Raw genomic sequence first — 23858 nt, 5'->3', positions numbered from 1 at the left:
TTTCTTAATGCGTCTAGTCTTGCTTTTTATTTATTTATTTTTATATTTATTTATTTATAGCGCAAAAACGTATTCGGTTTGAATGGTCCTTCGTTGTCACAGAAGTGTGAGGAAATTTCTCAACGGCACGTTAGCTTTAGGAATTCCAACTACATTTCCCAAGATTCTCTGAATTATGCTCCTTGTTTTGCAGCGAAAGCAGAATTACGAGAGCCGAGTCCAAAGGAGCTGACGTTTTACCGAGAGAACGTGCTGCCTTCCTGCTCTGCTTTTACCGGAGAGCTGTGTCAGAAACTGAACGAAAGACGGAATGCTTGCTCGGGTGTTTGCAAACGGACTCGGTAACCGAGTTTCGAAGGAAACCATGCGGACTGTCGGGTTGGGTGTTACGGGGCGGCAGGACAGGCACGCTTCTACAGAGGTATGCAGGAATGTGGAATTAAAACATAATAAACGATGAAAACAATTTAAAATAGACCCAAATTGGTGCAAAGACTCTGCAAAAACATGACAAATGACTAAAAAATTTCCTCTAAAAGTTCTGTGTAGAAAGGGAAAGTTTGCCTTGGTGTATTTCGCTTTACAGCCTTTGCACATTTCATTAAAGATAATACTGGATTCATTTAAATTTTAGTGGTCTGTTATTGTGCTCAGCGTGTCGGTCATGCACGAGATTCACGGCATCTGTTGTGCTGTCCGCTCTGCTGCACTTGAGGACACTAATTAGAGCAAGAGAGCGTCCATCCGGATTTGATTGCTCACCTCTTTGCTTGACAAGACCGAATCAATGAAAAACACATATTTTCCTCTTACTTTCTCTGATAAACATATCCTCCGTTTGTTCTAAATCGTTGAGTTGTCCAGGTAATCAGACTCTCTCACTGGTAGTGAATGAGTGAAACTCTTAAAGGTATAGTTCACCCAAATTGTCCTTTTTTTTATTTTATTTTTTATTGTAATATTTAAGACAGCCTTTTAATATTAAAATTATAAAATGTAAAAAAAAAAAAAAAAAATACAAATAACATTACATTACATTTTCATAAATTTGAATATTAACCACATGCTATTTGTTATGGAAATTGTGTAGTTTTGCTACTAAGAAGTGCTAATGTCAAGAATTATTGTGTAAGAAGTTATAATTTGGTATGTTCTCACCCAAAATGTATAGGATCTCTTCAGAAAATGGATTAAACAGTGAAGTTTTGTGGATTACTTGTATGATGCCATAATGTGCTTTTTAAGTTTTGGTCACCATTCACTTGCATTGAATAAACCTACAGAGGTGAATTGTTTATTATTATTATTTTGTAATCTTCGTTCTGCAGAAGAAATAAAGTCATGCACACCTGGGATGGCATGAGGGTTAGTAAATTATGAGAGAATTTGTATTATTGGGTGAACTATCCCTTTAAATATATCGGTGTCTGTGTTTGAAATCTCCAGTAATAAAGATAAGTGTCATTGCCATTAACACAAACATATGGGCACATGTTCCTGTCTCTGTCCTCTTGGTAGATCATATAGTAGTGTTCTCTCATTCAGACTACTTAGTTGACTTTGGACTGGTTTCGTAAACTGTAAATAGCTAATGGTGCTGATTATAATGAGGCTACACTAAGCGGGATCATAGGTAGGAACCAGTTCTGGAGGTCAGAGTACAGTGAACTAATTTAATATACCAAACTTAAAGGATCTTATTAATTGTGGATCTAATTATTAAACCCATGCTGTATTAAAAAGGCAATCATGTCATTGAAAGCTTTTAATACACTATATGTGTAAAGTGTTTATTTTTTATATTTTATAGAGCTTCCTAAAATAAGAGGTTTTTGTTTTGCTGTCTCTCTGTATCCAGGTGGCACTGAAAAAGACCCCACTACATGACTTCCATAAAGCTCAGGGTGGTAAGATGGTGGAGTTTGCAGGGTGGAGTATGCCTGTACAGTACAAAGACAGTCACATTAACTCCCACATGCACACACGCCAGCACTGCTCCATCTTCGATGTCAGTCACATGCTGCAGGTGTGTGTGTGTGTGTGTGTGTGTGTGTGTGTGTGTGTGTGTGTGTGTGTGTGTGCTTAAAGACCTTTAATTGAAATGTCTAGGTATGCATGGTTTAGCTCAACCTGTGCATTTATTTTGGTCCAATACTGACTGAAAATTAAGTGAAAAGTAAGAGATTACAGATATATATTCATGATTTTATTTATTTCTGTGTATTTATGAACACTGATAAAAACATATTTAAGTGACTCTTTTGCCTAATGATTGAGGCTGCAACTAATGATTTTTTTGATAATTGATTAATCTTCTGATTATAAGAGTGATTATTTTACTATTCAGTGATTATTACAATGATTAATCATTAGCTCTTAACCAGTTATTCAGCTTGTGCCCGACTTGAAAGGTTGTATTAAATGTACTTACTAACAATAAAGAGGACAAAATCATCTTTTAAAAATACCACTAAATGACATTCTCTGAATTAAAGGGAAAAAATACTGTGTTTAATTTAGTAAAAAAATTCACTGCGAAAAATTCTACAGTTATCAAGTGTTTTTGTCTTGTTTTCCATTTAAAATTGTCTAAATCCTTAAAACAAGATACATTTACTCGAGAAGCAACATATAAGATATTTAGACTTGCTTTAAGAGTATGTATCTTAAATGTTAGTGTATTTTGTATATAAGTGTATTTTCTTCACTTGGTTTTACTTTTGCGAGTGCAGCAAAGACAAAATATACTTATATTCAAGATCTATTCTCTAAAAGCAAGTCTAAATATCTTATATGCTGCTTCTCAGGTGAATGCATCTTTTTTTTTAGATATTTTTAAGTATTTTTAGATATTTTAAAATATTTGTATTTTTAAACATCTGATAAAAAAAATTCTTCCGCAGTATAACGTATATAGTAAATGTACGTTGTTTTATATATTTTTATTGGAAAACAAGTCAATAATAAAAAATATAATTAGTTGCAGTGTATAATGGGGCGAGACTACCTCTCTCACCTTTCTGTACACTTCAATCCATCTATAACGCACAAAAAACAAACTCTCTCTTATTACTAAAGTTGCGAATTGCCAATTTTCTTCAAATAAGAAATGCAGTGACACATATATTATGATTCAATAAGTCGCGAGCCATCACGTTGTAATCTAGCTGCATTAAACATGCACGCTCAAGGGATGAGCATCCCTACAATAGTTTGTGTATCAACCTGGTGGAGTTTGAATCTCTCCCCTTTTGATCGTGACATTCGTGCAACTCATTAAAAGAGGCGCTGACTGCACAGAGAAATGTCGGAGTCGGAGTTTGTAGTTAATTACATGATCTGCTTCCATGATATTTGAACTTAAATAAAGCTATAACACATTAAACTTAAGCGTTTGTTCTGTACATTTTAAGGATGACTGTTTTGAGAACAAATCTCAATATGATGCTGGCTTTGCCAGAAAACTGTTGCTCAAAGATAAGTCCGTGCCGACTATTCTGGGAACAACGACGACGCAAACTGTAAGTAATCTATTTTAAACTTTAAACTACTTTTTAAAGCGCAATTTCATTCATTATGAATAATCACAGTGTTTTTACTTAGTTTACTTGCATATTGTTCTGGCTGGAGGCGTCAATAATTGATACATAGGCACTGACGTTAGCCAATCATAACAGTGGGCGTTAACACTGAAGTCTTAAATGGAAAACGCCCCAAAACAGACTGTTTGAATCAGAGGATGAGAAACAGGGTGGGAAAAGGTCATAAATCACTAGATTTTAAAAGTTTTTCTTAAAAAAAATATATTAATACTATAATTGCACCTAAGGGAACATAATAATACAATAAAAAAAAACATGTCATGACCCCTTTAAAACTGCATTAGATGTAACACCGGTGCGTTTCCTTCAAAGAGCTCCGGCTCCGCTTATTCCACAACGAGAGTGCTTCTTTATTTACTTATTTGGTATTTTTGTATAATTCCCTCATACTTTGCGATCTACATAAGCTGATGCTGTTTGGAAAGTTTAGAGTGCATCTGGACTGTGAGCTGTGTAATTCTTCCTCAGTCTGCTGCTCTCATGCTGCTCTCACGCGTCATTACAGTTTAATGTGATTTCATGTTACGTTAAATTAGATGAAACGACTATTTGACAACTCAAATATTTGTTGACAACTTCGGTTAATCGTTTCAGCCCTATTATATAGTTTATTCAATATTATTAGGCTCTAGTGTGAAGTGTTTCTGATGTCTATTTGTGTGTTTTGAATATTGGTTATTTTCCTTCAGACTAAAGTACACGGCAAAGACAGAGTGAAGTTCATGGAGTCTCTGATTGTTGGAGACATTGCTGAACTAAAAGACAACCAGGTAAGAAACACGCACACAATTCTCTGCTAATGTTTCCTGTGCTTGTGTGTCAGCTGAAATGTCAACTGAAAAATCTCAACTGAAATGTAAGGTAATTATCATTTTGAATATAGTTTAAATTGATTTAATTTCCAATTATTATTTAGTTTAGTTTAAGTTATTTTACAAACTGTGTTTGTCAGTTAAAATGTTTCAGTGAATTATAGTTTTAGTTTTGTTTTTGTATATAAAGATATTTTAGTTTGTATTTTATTACTATTTCTATTATTGCAGATGAGTAAATAACACATGAATGTTTAAAGCACTGCATCAGCATCTGTTGGCCTATCTGATGAGATGAGTGAGATGACTTTCCTGGCCTGGTCCGCCACCATACACATTTTGTATGCACATTTTGGGACATGGCATAAAAATGCTAAATGGAAACACTAAGATGCGAATAATAGCTCCAAAATGTGCATAAAAAAACGTATATGCTTGCTCGAAGTGGATCATTGTTATATTCGTTAAAAATACACATAAACTAAGATGGAAACCGAATTACTGAATATATTCCTATAGAATTTATGTAGGAATGTGTATGCTTATCAAAAAAGTTCACTGAAATAATATTATTGTTTACTCAAAAGACTGTGCTCAGTGGAAATTATAATTTAAAAGATTATTCAAATATTCAGTTGTCACGACTAGCGTCATCAATATATTGATAACGTATCAATCTAATAATCAATGGATGTTATGTTATTGATGACTGTAATACTGAATTAAATTTGCATGAGGGCGCTATGCACATGATCGTCTCACTCACTCAGAAATGCTGCCCAGCTTAGATGGGAGAGTTTCAAGATACAAAGAAATAATAAATGCAATAATGTACACCTGTTCAATGTGACACATTATTTTCTGCGACAGCTCCAGCGCTCTGTTCGACACAACGGCCTTTACATCAGCATCTGCATTTACTCACTCATTTCATTCACTGCTTGTTGATATTGTTTACTGACTGCCATCCACTATATAGGAAATAGTGAACAATTTTGAAAACGCCATATTTTGCGGCAGTTTTTCTGAGAATAACAATTTTGTTCCCCGTGGTCATCCATGTCTTTGTGCATGCTTTCCAGGTGCACTTTCAAGTTTGTTGGGTTTTTCCTTACAGATACGCACTTGTATTTAGATTTATTAATCAGAGCATAATATTTGAAAAACCCTCAAATGCAGCAGGAACATCTCCTTCCTAGAGAATCATGGATGATAAATGGAGATGATAAATTCTAAATAAATATTCCTGTAATTGATGTTGTAACATGCAGAATTCAAGGTATTAAAAACAAAAACTGAAAATAAATTAAGATAATTTTTATTTCATCTTAAAGTCCCCATGAAGTTCCTTGACGAGCATGATTCGAATTGATGTTTTGAAGTTTTTCCTACTGAAACAGGAAGGAAGTGGGGATGGGACATGTCAAACAACTCGTCCCATTTTTAGAAATAGCCAGTTGGCTTTAGTTTACAGCCACACACATACACACACCCCTGTAATATGGTTCAAAAGGGCAAGGAGGAGGCGGGAACCGGTGAAGAGTAATATTTAATTAAACAAACACACAAAACACAAACGCACATAAGGCAGCTGCATGTTTCTCTCTCTCGAACTGCAGCATCCCGCTGCACTTATTCCTCTCCTTTGCTGATTAGCCCGATTGGGGGCCGGGCGTGCGTAGTGATGGCCCGGCCATGCCGTCGGCCTTGTCACAACCCCTTTCCACCATGCAGCTCATGTCAGAGCCATTTAACGGGGAATCTTGAGAAGCAATCTCAATACCGGCCAGCTTTTTCCAAGACTAACTAAACTAAATATAACAATCTTGAACCAAACCTGTTACTGCATAACAAGCCCTAAAACAAACACAGTGCATCACGATCTTTGCATACAACGAGGTTGGAGCCAGTGCCAATTAGTGTTGGGTTCGAGTCCACCTTAGTCGAGTCCACCTTAGTCGAGTCCGACTCAAGTCTGAGTCTTTAAACAATCGAGTCAGAGTTGAAACCAAGTCCAAAAAGGGCAGAGTCAGACTCAAGACAGAGTCCATAACAGTCTGAGTCGAGTCTGAAGGAATCTGTTCGTGAATCTGAATTTAAATTGTAAACTTAAATTAAACATCAATATTTTTAGCTTATTTTAAACTTCACAACTAAGAAAAGACACCTCTGTTGCATTTCATATATACATTTTATGATTAGTATCCTGCTGAACAGACTTCAAAGTGGTTTCAGAATGAAAGCATATGCTTTAGGTTTATGAAGACAAAACTGTCCTTTATTGTGTTCTGTTGTCATTTCAATTATTTGTTGCTTTTTCTCCTCAAACATAGACTAAAGAAAGTGAAAGCTGCGATAGTCATTACAAGCAAGGTTATTATTATTTCTAATTTTTATTTTGTTTTATTTGTACTTAATTTTCAATTTTTCAATTTAATTCAGTTTTATTTATAATGATCCCTATCTAAAGAAATAATAGTCTATACTGAAATTCCTTTCTGAATCTTTTTCTTTACCTGCTGACTGATATGGGAAAATACATAATGTACAAATGAGTCAACACAGTAGTAATTAGCACTCACTGAGAAGTTAAGTCTCATGATTTTACTGCAAATGCTACATCCAATAACACTGGAAAAGTCCAATGATAATATTAGGGCCATGTCGTCACGGACATGATATTCTAGTTAATTTGCAGAAAACTGCACAATGCAGGGCAGTTCTGCATGCTGCTTGTGTACCTAAATTCCTGATGTGTCCATGTGCATCTCACAGCAGCTGCCGAAGAAGATAAAAACTGAAAAATCTGAAATCTTTAAATACCAACCAATATGTTTTTAATTGAGCTCTTCTTTAACCGCAAAAACATGGAGAATAATAATTTGGAGTCATAAATTTAACAGAATTGTCCTTCAAAAGTGTCAATATAGGCAAAAAAAAAGACGTGCATAAGTTACCCAGAGAAAATTGTGGCTGCACAAACTGCACACACAATTTTACCAGTTGTCAGGTTCCGTGTCATGTGAAACTGCCTTGTTTAGTTTCTATTACATTGGATACATACCCGTCTTTATATGTTTTCATCGTGCCAGCCACCTTGGTAGTTGATGGTATACAGTAGTCTCTGTAGTAACATTCAAGCGTATTGGTTGACTGGTGTGTGTGTGCGCGTGTGTTTAAATGCAGTGAAACAACTCTGGCTATGTCTATGATTTCAGGGGCTAATACAGCTGCATGCAGACAGAGATGTGTTCCTTAAATTCTGTTTATTTTTTTCATTGCATCACAAATGTCATGGACTCTGAAAAAAAATCCCGAGTCCCAAAGGCTCGAGTCAGAGTAAAAATGCATCCAAACTTGAGTACCCCAATACAGAGGAATAAGAAACAAGCAAGTAAAATATAATATATACATGTTTTGAATCACATTACGCTGAGAATAAAGTACACTCAAAATCCCAATAAACCAGTTTATAAAAAGAATCGATCAGCTACGGCATTGGCATGTCCCATTCAGAAGTGATCATCCCTATGCCCTATTCCTCTCTAAGAAAATGACCCTCCACTATGAGAGCTTTAGATGGCTAAAAGGTGATAACGGTCAGTCAGAACTCACGTTTTGAATGAATCTTAGTGGAAAATCTGTTTGGAATTACCCTACAGCATAGATTGTGTTTCCTTCTAAGTGCCCTGCGAAGGCATGATCAGCGGCAGTTAGATCACAGCCAGACAGCCTGAAAAGTTAGAAGGAGTGTGTATTTTAGTTCTAAAATGCATTTGATTGAACAAGGTTTCTCAAACTCTAAGTAACATCATGGATTCATGGAAATCTTTTTAGGCAGAAGACAGACATTGCAGATTTTAAATGCCTATCTCTTCTGAAAGTACATTTTATAAACGTTTAGAAGTACACTAGCATAACGACAGGGTTGGGGAGTAACGGAATACATGTAACAGATTACGTATTTAAAATACAAAATATAAGTAACTGTATTCCACTACAGTTACAATTTATATAATTGGGAATCAGAGTACAGTTACAGTCAAAAAGTATTTTGAATACTGAATAGATTTGCATTTTATTGTCATTTGTTTTATTTAATATTCAGATGGAAAACATTTATACATATAAATGATGTGATCCACTGTGAAACACTTTCTTATGATGTGTTACATTCATTCGAGCAGACAGAGAAGTACGTTTAAAGTTTGGAGCACAAGAAATAGAAATAAACCTTGTGTAAATTGTCAGCTTTACGCTAAGCTAAAATGCTATTTCTAGAAATGTTACATGCACATGTTAGCAGGCATGATCATATATATTTTTTATCAAGAAAATCCACGTTAGATAAAAAAATAATTATTTATAAGACCTTTTGATATTAGGGCAAAAGTTTTATTCTTTATGAGAATTTTTGTATTTCTTTTCTGTAAAAATATCTACAAATCCTTAAATCAAGATTAATTTGATTTATCTTGTTTTAGAATCATGATATTTAGGTTTTTCCGAAAATTTATTTTTAACATGTATGTTTTGTCTTACTGTACTGTACTGAGTTTTTCCAGTGCTGAAGAAGTAATCCAAAGTATTTAGATTACGTTACTGACCTTGAGTAATCAGCGGAATATGTTACAGCATGTATTCTGTAATCTGTAGTGGAATACATTTTAAAAGTAACACAACACTGCGTGTAGATGATTTTAAAGATAATAGACATGGACTAAAAGCAGCAAAACTTTAATTTTGTAATTAAAAGTAATGAACCAATGCAGGACCATTTCAGTTTGGTTTTAATGAAAACTTTCAAGGTTTTTTTTTTGGAATTTAAGTTTTAGTTTCAGTTAACCATAATAACCTTGAAAAGAACCATATTTTCAGTCCAAATTATTTTTTGTAATATTTTTCCCTAGGGCACTCTTTCCCTCTTCACAAACACTAAAGGGGGAATCATGGATGATCTGATTGTGACTAAAACAAATCAAGGATACCTGTATGTTGTTTCCAATGCTGGCTGTGCAGACAAAGATTCTGCTCATATGCAGGTGAGTAACAGCTCTATGTTAACAATTAAACCTTACATGCTCAGTTTTTTTAATTGTTTATTACACTGTTCTGTGGATTACTACATTCTGGTTGGGCGATCATGACATGCTGCAGTCAACTATTTTCATATCTAATAACCACTAAACGGCATGGCCATCCTTTTTCTGACTAAATTATCACTCAATTAAAAACAATCTGCATGTCTACGCAAGGATTTGCCATCCATTAATGAGACACAAATAATAGGATTAACGATGAAAGAATTTGAAATTGAGTTATTTAGCCAGAGTTATTTAGTTTTATATGTAGTGGAGATTTGTGTCTTCTCTAATTCTAGAACAGCATGTCAGTGATCCTAGAGCTCTCTATCTGTAACTGAAGTGACTCCAGAAACAGTTAACCTAAAGACCAGCAGTGGGTGTTCAAATTCCTTTACATACTTCAATTTCTAAGTTTACTTAAAATATATTCTGATATGAGAATCTAATGCTTTAATCTAGGTAGTTTATTTATATTTAGGTAGTAAAATACATTGCAACATATTTATATGTTGACATTTGTATCTGCTCAAAGGTTTGTTGTTTGTGTTTTTGTTTTTAGGACAGACTGCAGGAGCTTAAGTCAGCAGGTCATGATGTAGATTTGGAATTAATGGAAGAAAGTTTGATTGCCCTGCAGGGTAGGTTTAGGCTTATTCTATGGTTTAAAAATAAATCAAAGTTTGTTTGTTTTTAAGGTTAATTTCACCAATTTAATTGCAGTGGCAAGAAAAAGTATGTGAACTCTTTGGAATTGTTTCTCTGCATTTAGTTTTTTTTGCATGTATTCTGCAAACACATGATTCCTTGATGTACTGAAAACCCTAATGAGTTCATTGCACACATTTGATTGAGTTAACTCGTTCTCTCAATTCCATTGAGTAATGGGGTCTCCCAAAACTTGAGTATTTAAGTTCAGTTAACTTGGTTTTCAAGTAGAGTGAACTTAACTATTTAAGTTTAATTTAAACTTAACTCAGATTTGAATTTAAATATTGTTGTTTCTACTGTTGTACATTTTAATTTAATCGATTAAATTTTAGATCAAACAACAGCACAGCTCAAATAAAGATGATAACTGATTCTAGGTCAGTTATTAAATAATTATTTACAGAAATGCATGTATGCACTTCAGCTGCACATGCACAAAGAGAACTGAGATAGTGTGACCAGGGTCCAACTTGACCAAAGAGACACAGATCACCCTAATGGTGACATTACATCAAACAACTATTTGCAACAAAGTATAAATAATACAACAAAAGAGCTAAAACATCTATGAATTCTTAATATAAAATTCTCCAATCTGTTCCCTTTGATCAAGGAAACATAATTCAAGCAGCAAGGGATTGTGGGTATTCCCCATAGCCTCAATTTTGTGCTCAATAGTTTGTTATTAACACTTCAAATCTTAATTCTATAGATTTATAAGAACAATAAGTTCAATGAACTTAAATATTTGAGTTATGAATCCAAAACTTGACATTTCAAGTAATACTTTAATTAAGACAACTTATACTATTTATTCCAGCATCCTTTGCACTATGCTTCATCGCACTGTGTACATGTATGCATGTATGTGTACCTGTATATCATATCCACCTCCGACGTGTACATAATAATGATAATAATAATTTTACTCCTGCATCCTTTGCACTCTGATCACTGCACTATTTGTCAATATGTCTATATTGTTTTTGTTCATAGTGTGTATATTTGTGTTGTCTACACTGTAGCCTGTGTCTGATTTTATTTTATTATTGTATTTTTGTATGAGTAAGCAAACCGTGAGCAATGTACAATCCTGAGTCAAATTCCTCGTATGTGTACACATACCTGGCAATAAAGCTGATTCTGAACTTGATTTTTACAGTAATGACAACTTTAGGGTTTACAGTGTGGGAACACTGGCCACACTTCTGTTTTATATTGCTTGTGCATTGGTGTGTGTTTGTATGTATGTAATGTACAATTTTGGGACTTTTTCATTTATGTTTATATGTTTTAAGTGCATAGTCTTTACTCACATGTATGCAGGTCCATCAATGGCACGGGTTTTGCAGAAGGGTGTGTGTGATGACCTCAGTAAGTTGACCTTTATGACCAGTGTTTTGACACCAGTATTTGGCATACAGGGCTGCAGGGTCACACGCTGTGGATATACAGGGGAGGATGGAGTTGAGGTGTGTATGTGTCTGTGTGATTTTGATGGTAATGCATGATATCTACCTGTAGCCTGAAATTCTGATTGCCTTTCTGTTTCTTGACTGTACTCTAAATGAAAATTCTGTCATTGTTTATAATGTTTTTAAACAAATGACCTTTTTTGTTTTTCATGGAATAGAGTTTTAGGTGAACCTGGAAGGCTAATTCACCATGGGTTTCCTCTGGAATTTCCTATGAGTTTTTATAATGGCAGTTTTTGATTTACGAGTAAAATAAGGTCTTTGGTAAACATTACTTGAAGATACATGTTTTGCTCTACAATATAAATTACACACTTTCATACCTCAAACGTCACAAATCCATAGGAAATTTCAGAGGGAACTCATTTCTTGAAAATGCTAATTCTCTTCAGGGTTTTTGACAACAACATGAACAGCTCTATACAAAAGGAGATGTTGCTGATATCTCTTTTTTTCAGATCTCGGTACCGAGTGGAGATGTTGTCTCATTGACTGAAAAGCTGTTAGCCGATAGTGAGGTGAAACTTTCTGGCCTTGGTGCCAGGGACAGTCTCAGGCTGGAGGCAGGACTTTGTCTCTATGGCAATGACATTGACGAGACCACCACACCTGTGGAAGCAAGTCTAGTGTGGACTATAGGTGCATCAATACTCATTTTCTCTGCACATGTACACCTATTTTCCCCTGTTTTCACTGATGTTTTAAACCTTTCATTGAGTGTTAATCCATTAGTGTGTGTGTAAAGGTAAGCGTCGTCGGCAGACACGAGACTTTCCAGGTGCTGACATCATTGTTCCACAAATAAAGGCAAAGACTCAGAGGAAAAGAGTGGGACTGGTCTCCACTGGTCCACCTGTCAGACAACACACACCCATATTGTCACCTGACGGCAGGGTTATAGGTAAAAATCGCTAATAATTAAAGAAATAGTTCAATCAAAATTCTGCCTTTGTTTACTCAACCTCATGTCATTCCGAGTCTGTATGACATTCTTCTGTGGGTCACAAAATGAACTATCATGCAAAATGTCCTTGCTGCTCTTTTACAAACAATGGGCCTCATTCATGCTACTTCGTAAATCCTGTATATGAGTACATATACATATTGGAGTCGTTTACATGTAAAATGGACCTACCTGAAAACAAACGCTTTGTACTCCCCAGATTTGTTAGTAAAATGTGTCTATGTTAGTGAATTCCAAACATTTGTAAACGGGGGGGGGGGGGGGCATGTGCACAGTAATTCACAATTATTATATTCACACCCATGAAAACACATATAAGGAAAGGCACCAGACTCGCTAGTCAATGCTGTTAACATCTTGGTGGAACAGTAATGAAATAGTTTTTATGAATGTAGTGCATTCACATCGTAAAATTGATTTAGCAATCACAGTTGCGTATTAAAGAAAGTAAGGACTTATTGTCATTGCAAGTTTTTGCTGTCATTTGAGGCTCTTTTGTGAATTAAATGGTTCAAGAAGTCAGTAAAAATGGTTGATGAGTGTAAAAGATTTTCAGTTCATGCAGGGAGGAAGATGTCCACTGCCATTAGACTTCTCTGGTTCAGTTCGCAGCTCATCACCATCATCAGTTATGAAACTTCTTGGGTAAATCATGATGGTAACAGAGTTAACTTGCAACTGGAAGAATCTTCAGAGAAATTAATAGAATGCCATTAGAAGATCTTTGACCTAAAAGCTGTAAGATATTACAGATATTAACCATTGAATTGTGTACACACCTGCCCACAATGTGTTTATTTATTGGTTAACCAGCATTAGCACTGACCATACATTATCAGCTGAACGTGATTTACCGATGCCTAGCTCGTATTAAAAAAATAAATGTCCAACCAGTCACGTTAGAGGGCATTAATTTTTTCGAGAAAATCAAATGCAAACTGCATCTTTCCATTAACTTTCATCCCATGTCAATTGCTTCTACTGGAAAAATAAGCAGAATAGGGAAAACTATAATAAAAACTTTAATATTAATTAAAAAATAAATGCAAGCAGCAAAGAAATGTTTCTAAAAAAGTACGTTATATGGTTTAAAAAGAAAACAAAGTTAGTTTTTTTTAAGGTTAATTTCACAAATTTAATTGCAGTGGCAAGAAAAAGTATGTGAACTCTTTGGAATTGTTTCTCTTCATTAATTGGTTTTAAAATTGGATCCCATCTTCATCAAGTCATAAGTATAGACAAATATGGTGGTGCTTAAGCTAGCAACACAAACTTTATTGAACACATCTCATTAAACAGTCACAGTGTTGTGGATTTAATAACTAGTCGATCCTCGTTTGGCAGCAATAACCTCAACCAAGCATTTCTAGTAGCTGCAGATTAGACCTACACAATGTTCAGAAGGAATTTTGGACCATTCTTCCTTAGAGAACTGCTTCAGCTGAGCCATCTCTTGTGGTCATTCCACAGCATCTCTATTGGGTTAAGGCCTAGGCTCTGACTGGTGTGTTTGACATGACGAAGACCCAATTTGGGTTGAAACGTCGTCAATAAACAGGAACATTTAGCAGTGTGTCAGCGTCTCTACTCATTCTTAGGCTCTGACTGGGCCACTCCAAAAACTGGATTTTCCTTCTTTTTTTTTTAAGCCATTGTCTTTCTGCATCACCCAACTTCTACTGAGCTTCATTTAAATTTTTCCCTTGATGATGGCAAGCAGTCCAGGCCCCAAAGCGGCCCCAAATCATGATGCTCCCTCCACCGTTGGTATGATGTTTCATGTTGGTTTGCGGTGCCCTTTTTTCACCTGCATGCTCTTTCCAAACAATTCAACCTTTGTTTCACCAGCCCACAAAACATTTTCCAAGTAGCATTGTGGAGTGTCAATGTAATATTTAGCAAACTTCAGGAGCACAGCAATGTTTTTGTTGGAAATCAGTGGCCTCCTTCATCCGTATAGTAGACTCATGCCCAATTCCCACTTCTTGGTTGGTCCTCGTGGTGGTGTCGTTGCTCGCCTCAATCTGGGTGGCGGAGGACAAGTCTTGGTTGCCTCCGCTTCTGAGACAGTCAATCTGCACATCTTATCACGTGGCTCGTTGTGCATGACACCGCAGAGAATCCCAGTATGTGGAGGCTCATGCTATTTTCCGAGATCCACACACAACTTACCACATGCCCCATTTAGACTGAGAACCACTAATCGTGACCACGAGGAGGTTACCTCTTAGAAATGTATACTTTTTTTATTTGGGTAAACTGAACTCTTTGTTCTCAGAATCACGCAAATGTGTATTAAAAACGTACTTTGTTTACTGAGGTTTTAGTTTGTGTTTTAATTCGCATCACCAGAATGTATTGCTGGTCAGGGGGGTGTTGAATAATTTTGGTTGCAACTGTATACAATTGTCACCTAAATCACATGGGTATGGAATGACATAAGGCAGAGTAAATTACATGGTTTTAATTTTGGGGTGAATTGTTGCTTTAATTCAGAACCCTCTTAATCATCTTTTATCTGGTAGATCGGCTGTCATCATAACTCTGTCCTTTTAACATTTGTAAATCTGGACACCACTCCTTCATTTTTTTTTATCTGAAAACATTCCCTCTTTATTTCAGGTGAGGTCACCAGTGGATGCCCCTCCCCTTGCCTAAAACAGAACATTGCGATGGGCTATGTGGAAGCTGGCTTCAGCAAAGTGGGCACACCAATCCAGGTGGAAGTGAGGAAAAAAGCAGTGCCAGCTGTGATCAGCAAAATGCCCTTCGTGCTCACCAAGTACTACATGGGCCAGTAGACATACTGATCATGGACTGAAAAAAAAAAACCTTCTGTTTTTGTGAGAGAGTCAGTTATAGACCTATCTGGCAGTATTCATAAGCGAAAGTCCCAGCCACTGGATTCACAGACCAAAATTAGATATTGTGACACTCTTCAACATTAAACATTCCATAATGCAGACACAAATGCACACTTTAAACAATTACAAACTGTATTTGAAAGTAAATTATATTCCATAAATATTTTACGTTCTGTAACACTTTTATAACATTATGGTCATTGCACTATATTCAGCTCAAATATATTTTCAAGATATGGAATTTGAAGTGTGTGTGTGTGTGTGTATTTGCTCTTAAGCAGAGCACCAGCACATCTGTTTGCTGGAGTGTGGGAAGATCTGTTTTCAAGGCTACTGAGAAAGTTTCTTGCAATAACTGGAAAGGGGACACAGTACATCACACACACCTGATTCATAATATGCCAGAGTCCTAATATAGTATCAGTGCTCTTTGATGGGAACTGAAATATAACCAAACTAATCTGAGATATTTGTTTTTGTTTAGAAAAGTGCCTAATTTATGAAGAGATGTATAATTAATTTTAATGTCATAATCGTTATCTCATAACTGTCAGAACTGCCTGAAAGATCATTTCCATTTTCTTTTTTCTTTTTGGTACTTCATTTTCTTTTATATGCATTTTCCCAAATAAGAAAACGTATATTTTTACATTTTCCTTGGCAGTAGTCAAGTCACAAAACAATTTGGTTCCATTAGTATTTAATTGCCAAAAGTGTATTGTCATATTGTGTAATAAATCAGAATTATGGTTAATATTTTCCGTCTGTTAATTTTTGCTGTTGTTAAGGGGTGTTTGTGAAACATGTGCCGACTCATATTGCGAAGAATTGAATTCGAATTGTGTGATAACACCGGTGAAAACGACTCGGTTACTAAAGTAACCTCGGTTCCCTGAGAGGAGGGAACGAGTATTGCGTAAGTAGCTTACGCTATGGGAAAACTCCGTTTCTCGAGAAATATTGAAGTCTTTATGTAAAACGCATTGCAGCTGCACAGCAGACAGCAATGAGCGAGGCAGCTCGGTCATTGGCTGTGCTGCGGCAACTTGCTCGAACCAATGGCGGGGCGACTCTGAACGCGCGACCAATGGGCGCGCGCTCAGAGCCTGCCAAGATGGGCGTGGCTAGGGCTATATATTAGGCGCCCCGTCATGCGAGTTCTTTAGGTTCAATCGACTGAAGCGAACTGACCAAGCACAAGCACGGCAGCTTACGCAATATTCGTTCCCTCCTCTCAGGGAACCGAGGTTACGTTAGTAACCGAGTCGTTCCCTCTCGAGAGGTCTCTCCTATTGCGTAAGTAGCTTACGCAATGGGAACACCATGCAAAACGCAGTGCGTGCTGACTTTGCTCTATAAAGCCAGAGGCAGATGCCTGAGCCTTAAAGCAAAGTGATTATTCAACGAGCTGGCCAACGGCGAGCTATATAATGGGATAATACAGAGCGCCTTTGCCCCAAGGTGGCCCATGGTGGGGCGCTCATTGTAAAAACATAAGCACATATCTTATGTACTGATTTTATTTTATTTTTTTTACTTACTGATATGCATAAAAAACCCTCTAAGTCAGTCTGAGACGGACCTTATAAGGGAGGAGATAATGCTCAGCAAATACATACTCCAGTTCATACTACAGTCAGGCTGATAGAATGTTGGAATGCCATGAGGGGACCTGTAGGTTATAAAACCTGATAAATGTCGAAGGCGAGGCCCAGCCTGCAGCCGCACAAATATCTTCAATGGGTATCCCACTCGACCACGCCCACGAGGAGGCCATGCTCCTCGTAGAGTGAGCTCTGACGCCTAAGGGGCATTGAAGGCCCTTGGCTTCATAAGCCAGCGCTATAGCATCCACTATCCAGCGCGATATTCTTTGCTTTGAAACTGCGAGACCTTTAGTGCGGCCGCCAAAGCATACGAATAATTGTTCCGTCTGTCTGAACGGGGCAGAACGTTCCAAATATACTCTGAGCGCCCTGACCGGGCAGAGTAAATTAGCGTGGCTTTCGTCTGCTGGAGACGATAGCGCTGCCAGAGATATAACCTGTACTCTGAAGGGTGTGGAGAGCACTTTAGGAATATACCCGTGCTTTGGCCTAAGGACAACTCTGCAGTCGTTAGATCCAAATTCCAGGCAAGCAGCGCTTGATGACAGCGCGTGCAGGTCGCCCACTCTCTTGACTGAGGCGAGCGCCAGCAAGAGCGCAGTTTTGAGCGAGAGCTGTTTAAGGTGCACGGTTCGGAGAGGTTCGAACGGGGCACACTTGAGTGCGTCCAGGACCGTGGCCAGGTCCCAGATCGGCACCGAGGGGGGGCGAGGAGGGTTCATCCTCCTAGCGCCTCTTAGGAAACGAATGACTAGGTCATTTTTCCCTAATGAGCGTCCCTTGTCAGGATTGTGTGATGCCGCTATGGCAGCCACATAGACTTTGAGCGTGGAGGGTGTGCGGCCCGCCTCCAGCAGCTCTTGCAAGAAGGTGAGTACACTTGGTATCTCGCACGATTTGGGGTTCAAGCTCTTGGTATCACACTAGTCACTGAACACTTTCCACTTTTGGGCATATAAGCGCCTCGTAGAGGGCGCTCGTGCCTCAGTGATGGTTCTCAACACTCCACTGGGGAGGTTCTCGGGAACCCGTTGAGGGGCCATGCATGAAGGGCCCACAGATCGGGCGGGGATGAAGAATCATCCCGTTGGCCTGCCTGAGGAGGTTCAGCCTCAACGGAATCGGCCATGGGGCAGATTGCATCATCTGCATCAGTTCTGGAAACCACATCTGGTTCTTCCAGAGTGGGGCTACCAGGAGCACTGCACATTTCACTTCCCTGATCCGACTGATGACCTGAGGTAGCATCGCGATCGGGGGAAAAGCATACAAGGGGCGGTTCGGCCAGACTTGGGCGAGCGCGTCCGTGCTTTTTGAGAAGAAAAGAGGGCAGTGCGCATTTTCCCTGGAGGCGAAGAGGTCGACCTCTGCCTCGCCAAAGGTTTGCCATAACACTGAGCCGTCAGGGGGTGGAGAGACCATTCCCTTGGGAGAACTTTGTCTCTGGACAGCATGTCCGCTCCCTGGTTCAGGACGCCTGGCACATGTGCTGCTCTCAGCGAGCGCAGGTTGTGCTGTGACCATAAGATGAGCTCCCTGGCCATAGAGTGCAGAGAGCTCGACCTGAGTCCACCCTGGCGATTTATATACGATACTACCGTCATGTTGTCCGTTCGGACCAGGACGTGTTCGGTTTTCAGGTACGGAAGCAGGGCTCTGAGAGCCAAGGCGACCGCTTTCATTTCCAGACAGTTTATATGTAGGCACTTTTCCGGGTTTGACCAAAAGCCGGAGACAGGCCTGCCCTCGTAAAGGGCCCCCCATCCTATTTTGGAGGCATCTGTCGTGATCATTTTTCTCCGTGTGTTCACGCCCAGACTCACGGCGGTTTGATACCAGTCGACGGCTTTCCAGGGCGTCAGGGCTTTTATACAGCCGTGATTCCCTCTGATTAAAAAGTGGCCCGAGCGCCACGCGTGAGTGGGGACACGGCTCTTGAGCCAGCGTTGGAGAGGACGCATGTGCAACAATCCTAGCTGGAGTACAGCTGATGCCGAGGCCATGAGACCGAGCATCCTTTGAAATCGTTTGACGGGGGCGTGCGCGCCCGCTCTGAATGATGTTGCAAGGCGCCGAATAGCGAGCGCGCGCTCTGATGAGAGGCACGCGGTCATCTGCACTGACTCTAGCACTATTCCCAGAAAAGAGATATTTTGGCTGGGGGATAGCACGCTCTTTGCAAAATTGATTCTCAGACCCAGGCATTCTAGATGGCTGATAATCCAAGATCTGTGCGTTGTCAACTGACTCTCTGATTGTGCTATGATTAGCAAATCGTCAAGGTAATTCTGTATTCGCACTCCCCGCTGTCTCAGGGGGGAAAGTGCTGCGTCCATACATTTTGTGAATGTACGGGGGGCCAATGATAGGCCGAATGGTAGTACTGTGTACTGGTATGACTGTCCCTCGAAAGCGAATCTCAGAAAAGGCCTGTGATGAGGCACTATCGGGATGTGAAAGTAAGCGTCTTTCAAATCCACTGATAGGAACCACTCCCCGGGGCGAACTTGCGCGAGGATATGTTTGGTTGTTAACATTCTGAACAAGCGAATCATTAAAGCTTTGTTCAGATGTCTGAGATCTAGGATGGGGCGGAGGCCACCGTCCTTTTTCGGGACGAGAAAATAGCGGCTGTAAAAACCCGCCTCGCTCATAGAGGGAGGGACAGTTTCTATAGCGCTCTTCTCTATCAGTTTGAGCACCTTGGTGCGTAGAACATGTGAAACATCTTTCCTCACTTTCGTCTCGACCACCGCTGAAAAGCGGGGTGGTCTCGTGGCGAATTGAAGCGAGTAACTGTGTTTTATTATGTTCAAAACCCATTTCGGTATGTCGGGGATTTTTTCCCAGGCTTTTGCTCGCACAGATATGGGCTGAATGCTGGCTGGGGGCGTGTCACAGTGATGTATGGGCCCCACCGGCGAATCGCCTTGTGCTAACACTGAGCTTACAGCTCTCAGAAGCGCGGGCGCGAGCTGAGCAGCTTTGTTGAGTGCCGAGTGCAGGGGTGCGTGTGAGATTACAGGCACGCGTGCTATCTCCATAATGCTCGCAGCATGAGCTGGAGAAATGTTTGAAACTGTATCGACAGTGTTTACGGGTGGGGGTGCATACATTGTAATAGGCACGCGCGCCACTTTCATAAAGCTTCCCGCTCTTAGCGGGGAGTTTCTTGGCTCGCGCGTCGCATCTGTGATGCTCGCGGCATGAGCCAGAGAACTGTTTGAAACGGTATCGACAGTGTTTACGGGTGGGGGTGCATATACTGTAGTAGGCACACGCGCCACTTTCATAAAGCCTCCCGCTCGCGGCGGGGGGTTTCTGGCCATGCATACAGTGTTTGTGTGTAGGGGTGCATGCATGACAGCAGGCACGCGCGCTACCTTTATAGTATTTCCCGCTTTTACTGGGGAAGTGTTTATAACTGTGGGAACAGTGCTTGTGTGTAGTGGTGCATACATGACAATAGGCATACGATCTACATTTATGGGGCGTCCAGCTGGAGCTGGGGAAGTATTCGGCACGGTTTGAACAGTATTGATATGTGGGAGTGTGCACTTTAGTGTGGACATGTGACCCCTTAGTGACACAAGCAGAAAATGACTCTTTTTGTGATTTTTGTGTGTCGCCGTTAAAACGGCGTTTGATTGCAGGTGAGCGAGTTCTGTGACTGGCCCATTGACTGCTGTACAGACATTTCCAGCTGCCTGTAAGGGGACTGGGTAATGTTTTACACGTTTTGGAGAGAGTGGTCCGGCTTTTGCGAGACACGCACTCTCTCTAGTTCGTCGTGAACTGCGGGGAAGAAAGGGGAGGGTCTCTGTCGAGGGGCCTGCCGGCGCCCCTGTAGGAACCACTCGTCCAGCCGGCTGCGGGCGGGTTCTTCCGGAGAAGACCAGTCGAGCCCGAGGTCTTCCACGGCTTTTAGATAGGATGCGGACGATCTCCGAGTCCATGCTGGTGCCCGTGCTCGTGTCCGCTAATGTCGACGGTGCGGGGTCGAAGGCCGAGCCTGGCCAGTCGTCGGATGCAGCGTCAATGGAAAGGCTGTCATCCTTTTCACCGTCGTCCCCTGACGCGCCGGACGAGACGAGACCCACCGCTCTGTTGGAGGGGTGCTGGTCTGCCTGCGTGAAATGGACTGGCGGCGGGGAGTTCTCGGGTAGTGGTGAAGCACGCGGGGACTGGCCCGGCGTGACGTCACTGAAGTCCGCGTGCTCTGGCGGCCTCTGTGAGCGGAGCTTTTTCTTGCGCGGCTCGAACAGAGGGGACGGCAGCACGGTGGTAGCAGGCTCGTTCACGGCGAAGCGAGCGCGCAGCTCGGTGAGGCCCAGGGAGTCACATTCGGGGCATCCGCCTCGAGTGAGAGCAGCTTCTCATCTTGGCGGGCTCTGAGCGCGCGTGCGCGAAGCGCGCGCCCATTGGTTGCGCGTTCAGAGTCGCCCTGCCATTGGTTCGAGCAAGTTGCTGCAGCACAGCCAATGACCGAGCTGCCTCGCTCATTGCTGTCTGCTGTGCAGCTGCAATGCGTTTTACATAAAGACTTCAATATTTCTCGAGAAACGGAGTTTTCCCATAGCATAAGCTACTTACGCAATAGGAGAGACCTCTCGAGAGGGAACTAATGATGCGTTCCATTCAATTCCGATGCGAGATATTCTATATCTCCAATCTCCAACAATAAATGCATTCCATTGCCAGATGGGAAAAATTTCTCCCATCAACCCAATTCATAAACAATTCTGCAACGCTAGCATTTGTGCTACAGTTGTAGGATTATCAAAAGAGAGTATAATTTACCATGAATTCAACACCTGCTACTCAGCTAACATTTGTTAAACACACTTTAATATTATGTAATGTAGGAACTTTGACTCATTATCAATATCGACTTCTTATATATTTTTGTTTTATTGTAAATGCAAAAAAATGAACAATTGTACATTTATAATTGCATATACAAAAAGGCAATAACAATATAAGAAAAAAAAAACTAACATTTGTCCTAGTTCACGGCCCATACAAAAATATTATCATAATACATTAAAAAAACAAGAACATTTCTTATTCGTGAGCAATTTTAAAGATTTAACCAAGTACTCCACATCAACTAAGAACTCAGTGAGCCTGGGTAGCTTTTTAAGATACCTCTGCTTGTGCAAATAAAATTTTGTTGCAAGAATATAAAAAAATAACAATACAAAATAATGCTTTATTCTCGTGTTCAAAATAACAGATAATATCTTTAATGCAAAAAATACAATTTTATCAATTGTAGAAAAACAATAATTATTCAGTTCACATCAAAACTTCGAAGATATACTACAAGAGAAAAATAAATGGTTAAGGCTTTCACTTTCATTATTACAAAAAGTACACATATCGCTTAGGACTACATCACATAATTTCGCCAGGTGTGCATTACATTGATATATTTTGAGCAAAATTTTAAAGTGCACTTCTTTCATTTGATTTGAAATACAATATTTATATGGTAACAACCACGCTTTCTTCCATTGTATGTCGTCAATAAAAAACATTAAAAAAAAAATATCCTCTTGGTGCAATTGCTAACTGCGAATGGGATAATTGGCGGATAAATTTGTTATTACAGGCTGTACTTAAAAATAACGTTCCTCCCAAAAATAACTGAGGTAGTTGTTTATGACCAACACCATAAGTTAGAGACGATTTCATCAAAAATGCCATGCTCTCTGGCAGAGCCGGTCCAAGGCATAAGCGAACTAAGCGGCTGCTTAGGGCCCTGGTGGCCACTAGGGGGCCCCCAAGAGTACATTAATGTTTTTTTTTTTTTTGATTATACTGTCAATGGACAATGTTAATTATACAAAAACGCAATATTAAATGCAATATTATGTTAACGGGCTACAGGATGCAAGCACATTCAGACAGCAAAACAGCAATGTCACAAAAAAGGACATATCCTGTGGTGCAAAGAAAAGGAAAAATAAGAAAACAGAGGAAGAGAAAAAACAGCACGATAAAGGTATGTTAAGTAGCTAGACTAAGTTATGAGCTAACATTAGCTGGCTAGTTAGTTAACATAGCCTATGTAGCATATCTTCTTTTTTAGGAATGTTTGATTAATCATCCGTAAATAGCCTTGACATCTTAATATATTATTAGTACAACATATTACTTAGCAAGTTTTAGATTAAAGTGTTTGTCTTCTGTGTAAAAATAACTTTCCTGGGTATATATTTTTGTAATAAAAACAAGCTTCTGTTCCATAAACTTTGTACTGATAACTGACAACTTAACATTATTTACATTAGTCTACCATTTTGGGGTCTTTGCTATTATATTCCAATATCATTATGCCTCAATTAGCTAGTTATAGATTAAGAGTTGTTGTTTTAGGAGTACAGATGGCTTGCTGCTGTGTATAATAATTTGTGTTGAGAAAATAACATATTTTGTCAAATATTCTGTCAAATATGTACTCTTACGAAACTTCCCTAGGAGCACTGTTGAAATATTTTGGACGTGGGCACAACCAACGCCACCTGCCCCAAGTTCCAGTGCTACAGCTGATGATGATTTTTCAGCAATCCCAGATCATTATATTTATATGGATAAATATATGCCTTTGTTTTTGACAGACAGTTGCATTACCTTCTAATATGACATCTAACATGGCTAGCTTTTATTATAATTTTCATCTTTCATCAGGTCCATCCTCTGCATGTGAGGAGCACTTCCCAGCACGTGCATCCACTGA

The 23858-nt window shown here is 39.4% G+C and overlaps 1 protein-coding gene across 1 annotated transcript; it reads left to right on the top strand.

The window, feature by feature from the left end:
• Positions 1-96: 96 nt before the first annotated feature.
• Positions 97-16245, top strand: amt (aminomethyltransferase). Its single transcript, XM_052094009.1, has 9 exons — positions 97-421; positions 1859-2026; positions 4292-4372; positions 9325-9456; positions 10058-10136; positions 11533-11678; positions 12140-12320; positions 12427-12582; positions 15268-16245. The coding sequence occupies exons 1-9, from the start codon at positions 311-313 to the stop codon at positions 15444-15446; spliced, it is 1233 nt and encodes a 410-aa protein (XP_051949969.1). The 5' UTR covers positions 97-310; the 3' UTR covers positions 15447-16245.
• Positions 16246-23858: the final 7613 nt, after the last annotated feature.

This window comes from Xyrauchen texanus, chromosome 27 (genome assembly GCF_025860055.1).
Source record: "Xyrauchen texanus isolate HMW12.3.18 chromosome 27, RBS_HiC_50CHRs, whole genome shotgun sequence".
Classification (NCBI taxonomy): domain Eukaryota; kingdom Metazoa; phylum Chordata; class Actinopteri; order Cypriniformes; family Catostomidae; genus Xyrauchen; species Xyrauchen texanus.
The sequence above is the reverse complement of the archived record's forward strand: the minus strand, read 5'-3'. Positions and strand labels throughout refer to the sequence as shown.

Coding starts and splice junctions, on each gene's coding strand:
- amt (XM_052094009.1), top strand. CDS start 311: ATGCTTGCTCGGGTGTTTGCAAACGGACTCGGTAACCGAGTTTCGAAG. Junction 422..1,858: donor ACAGGCACGCTTCTACAGAG/GTATGCAGGAAT, acceptor CTCTGTATCCAG/GTGGCACTGAAAAAGACCCC. Junction 9,457..10,057: donor AAGATTCTGCTCATATGCAG/GTGAGTAACAGC, acceptor TTTTGTTTTTAG/GACAGACTGCAGGAGCTTAA.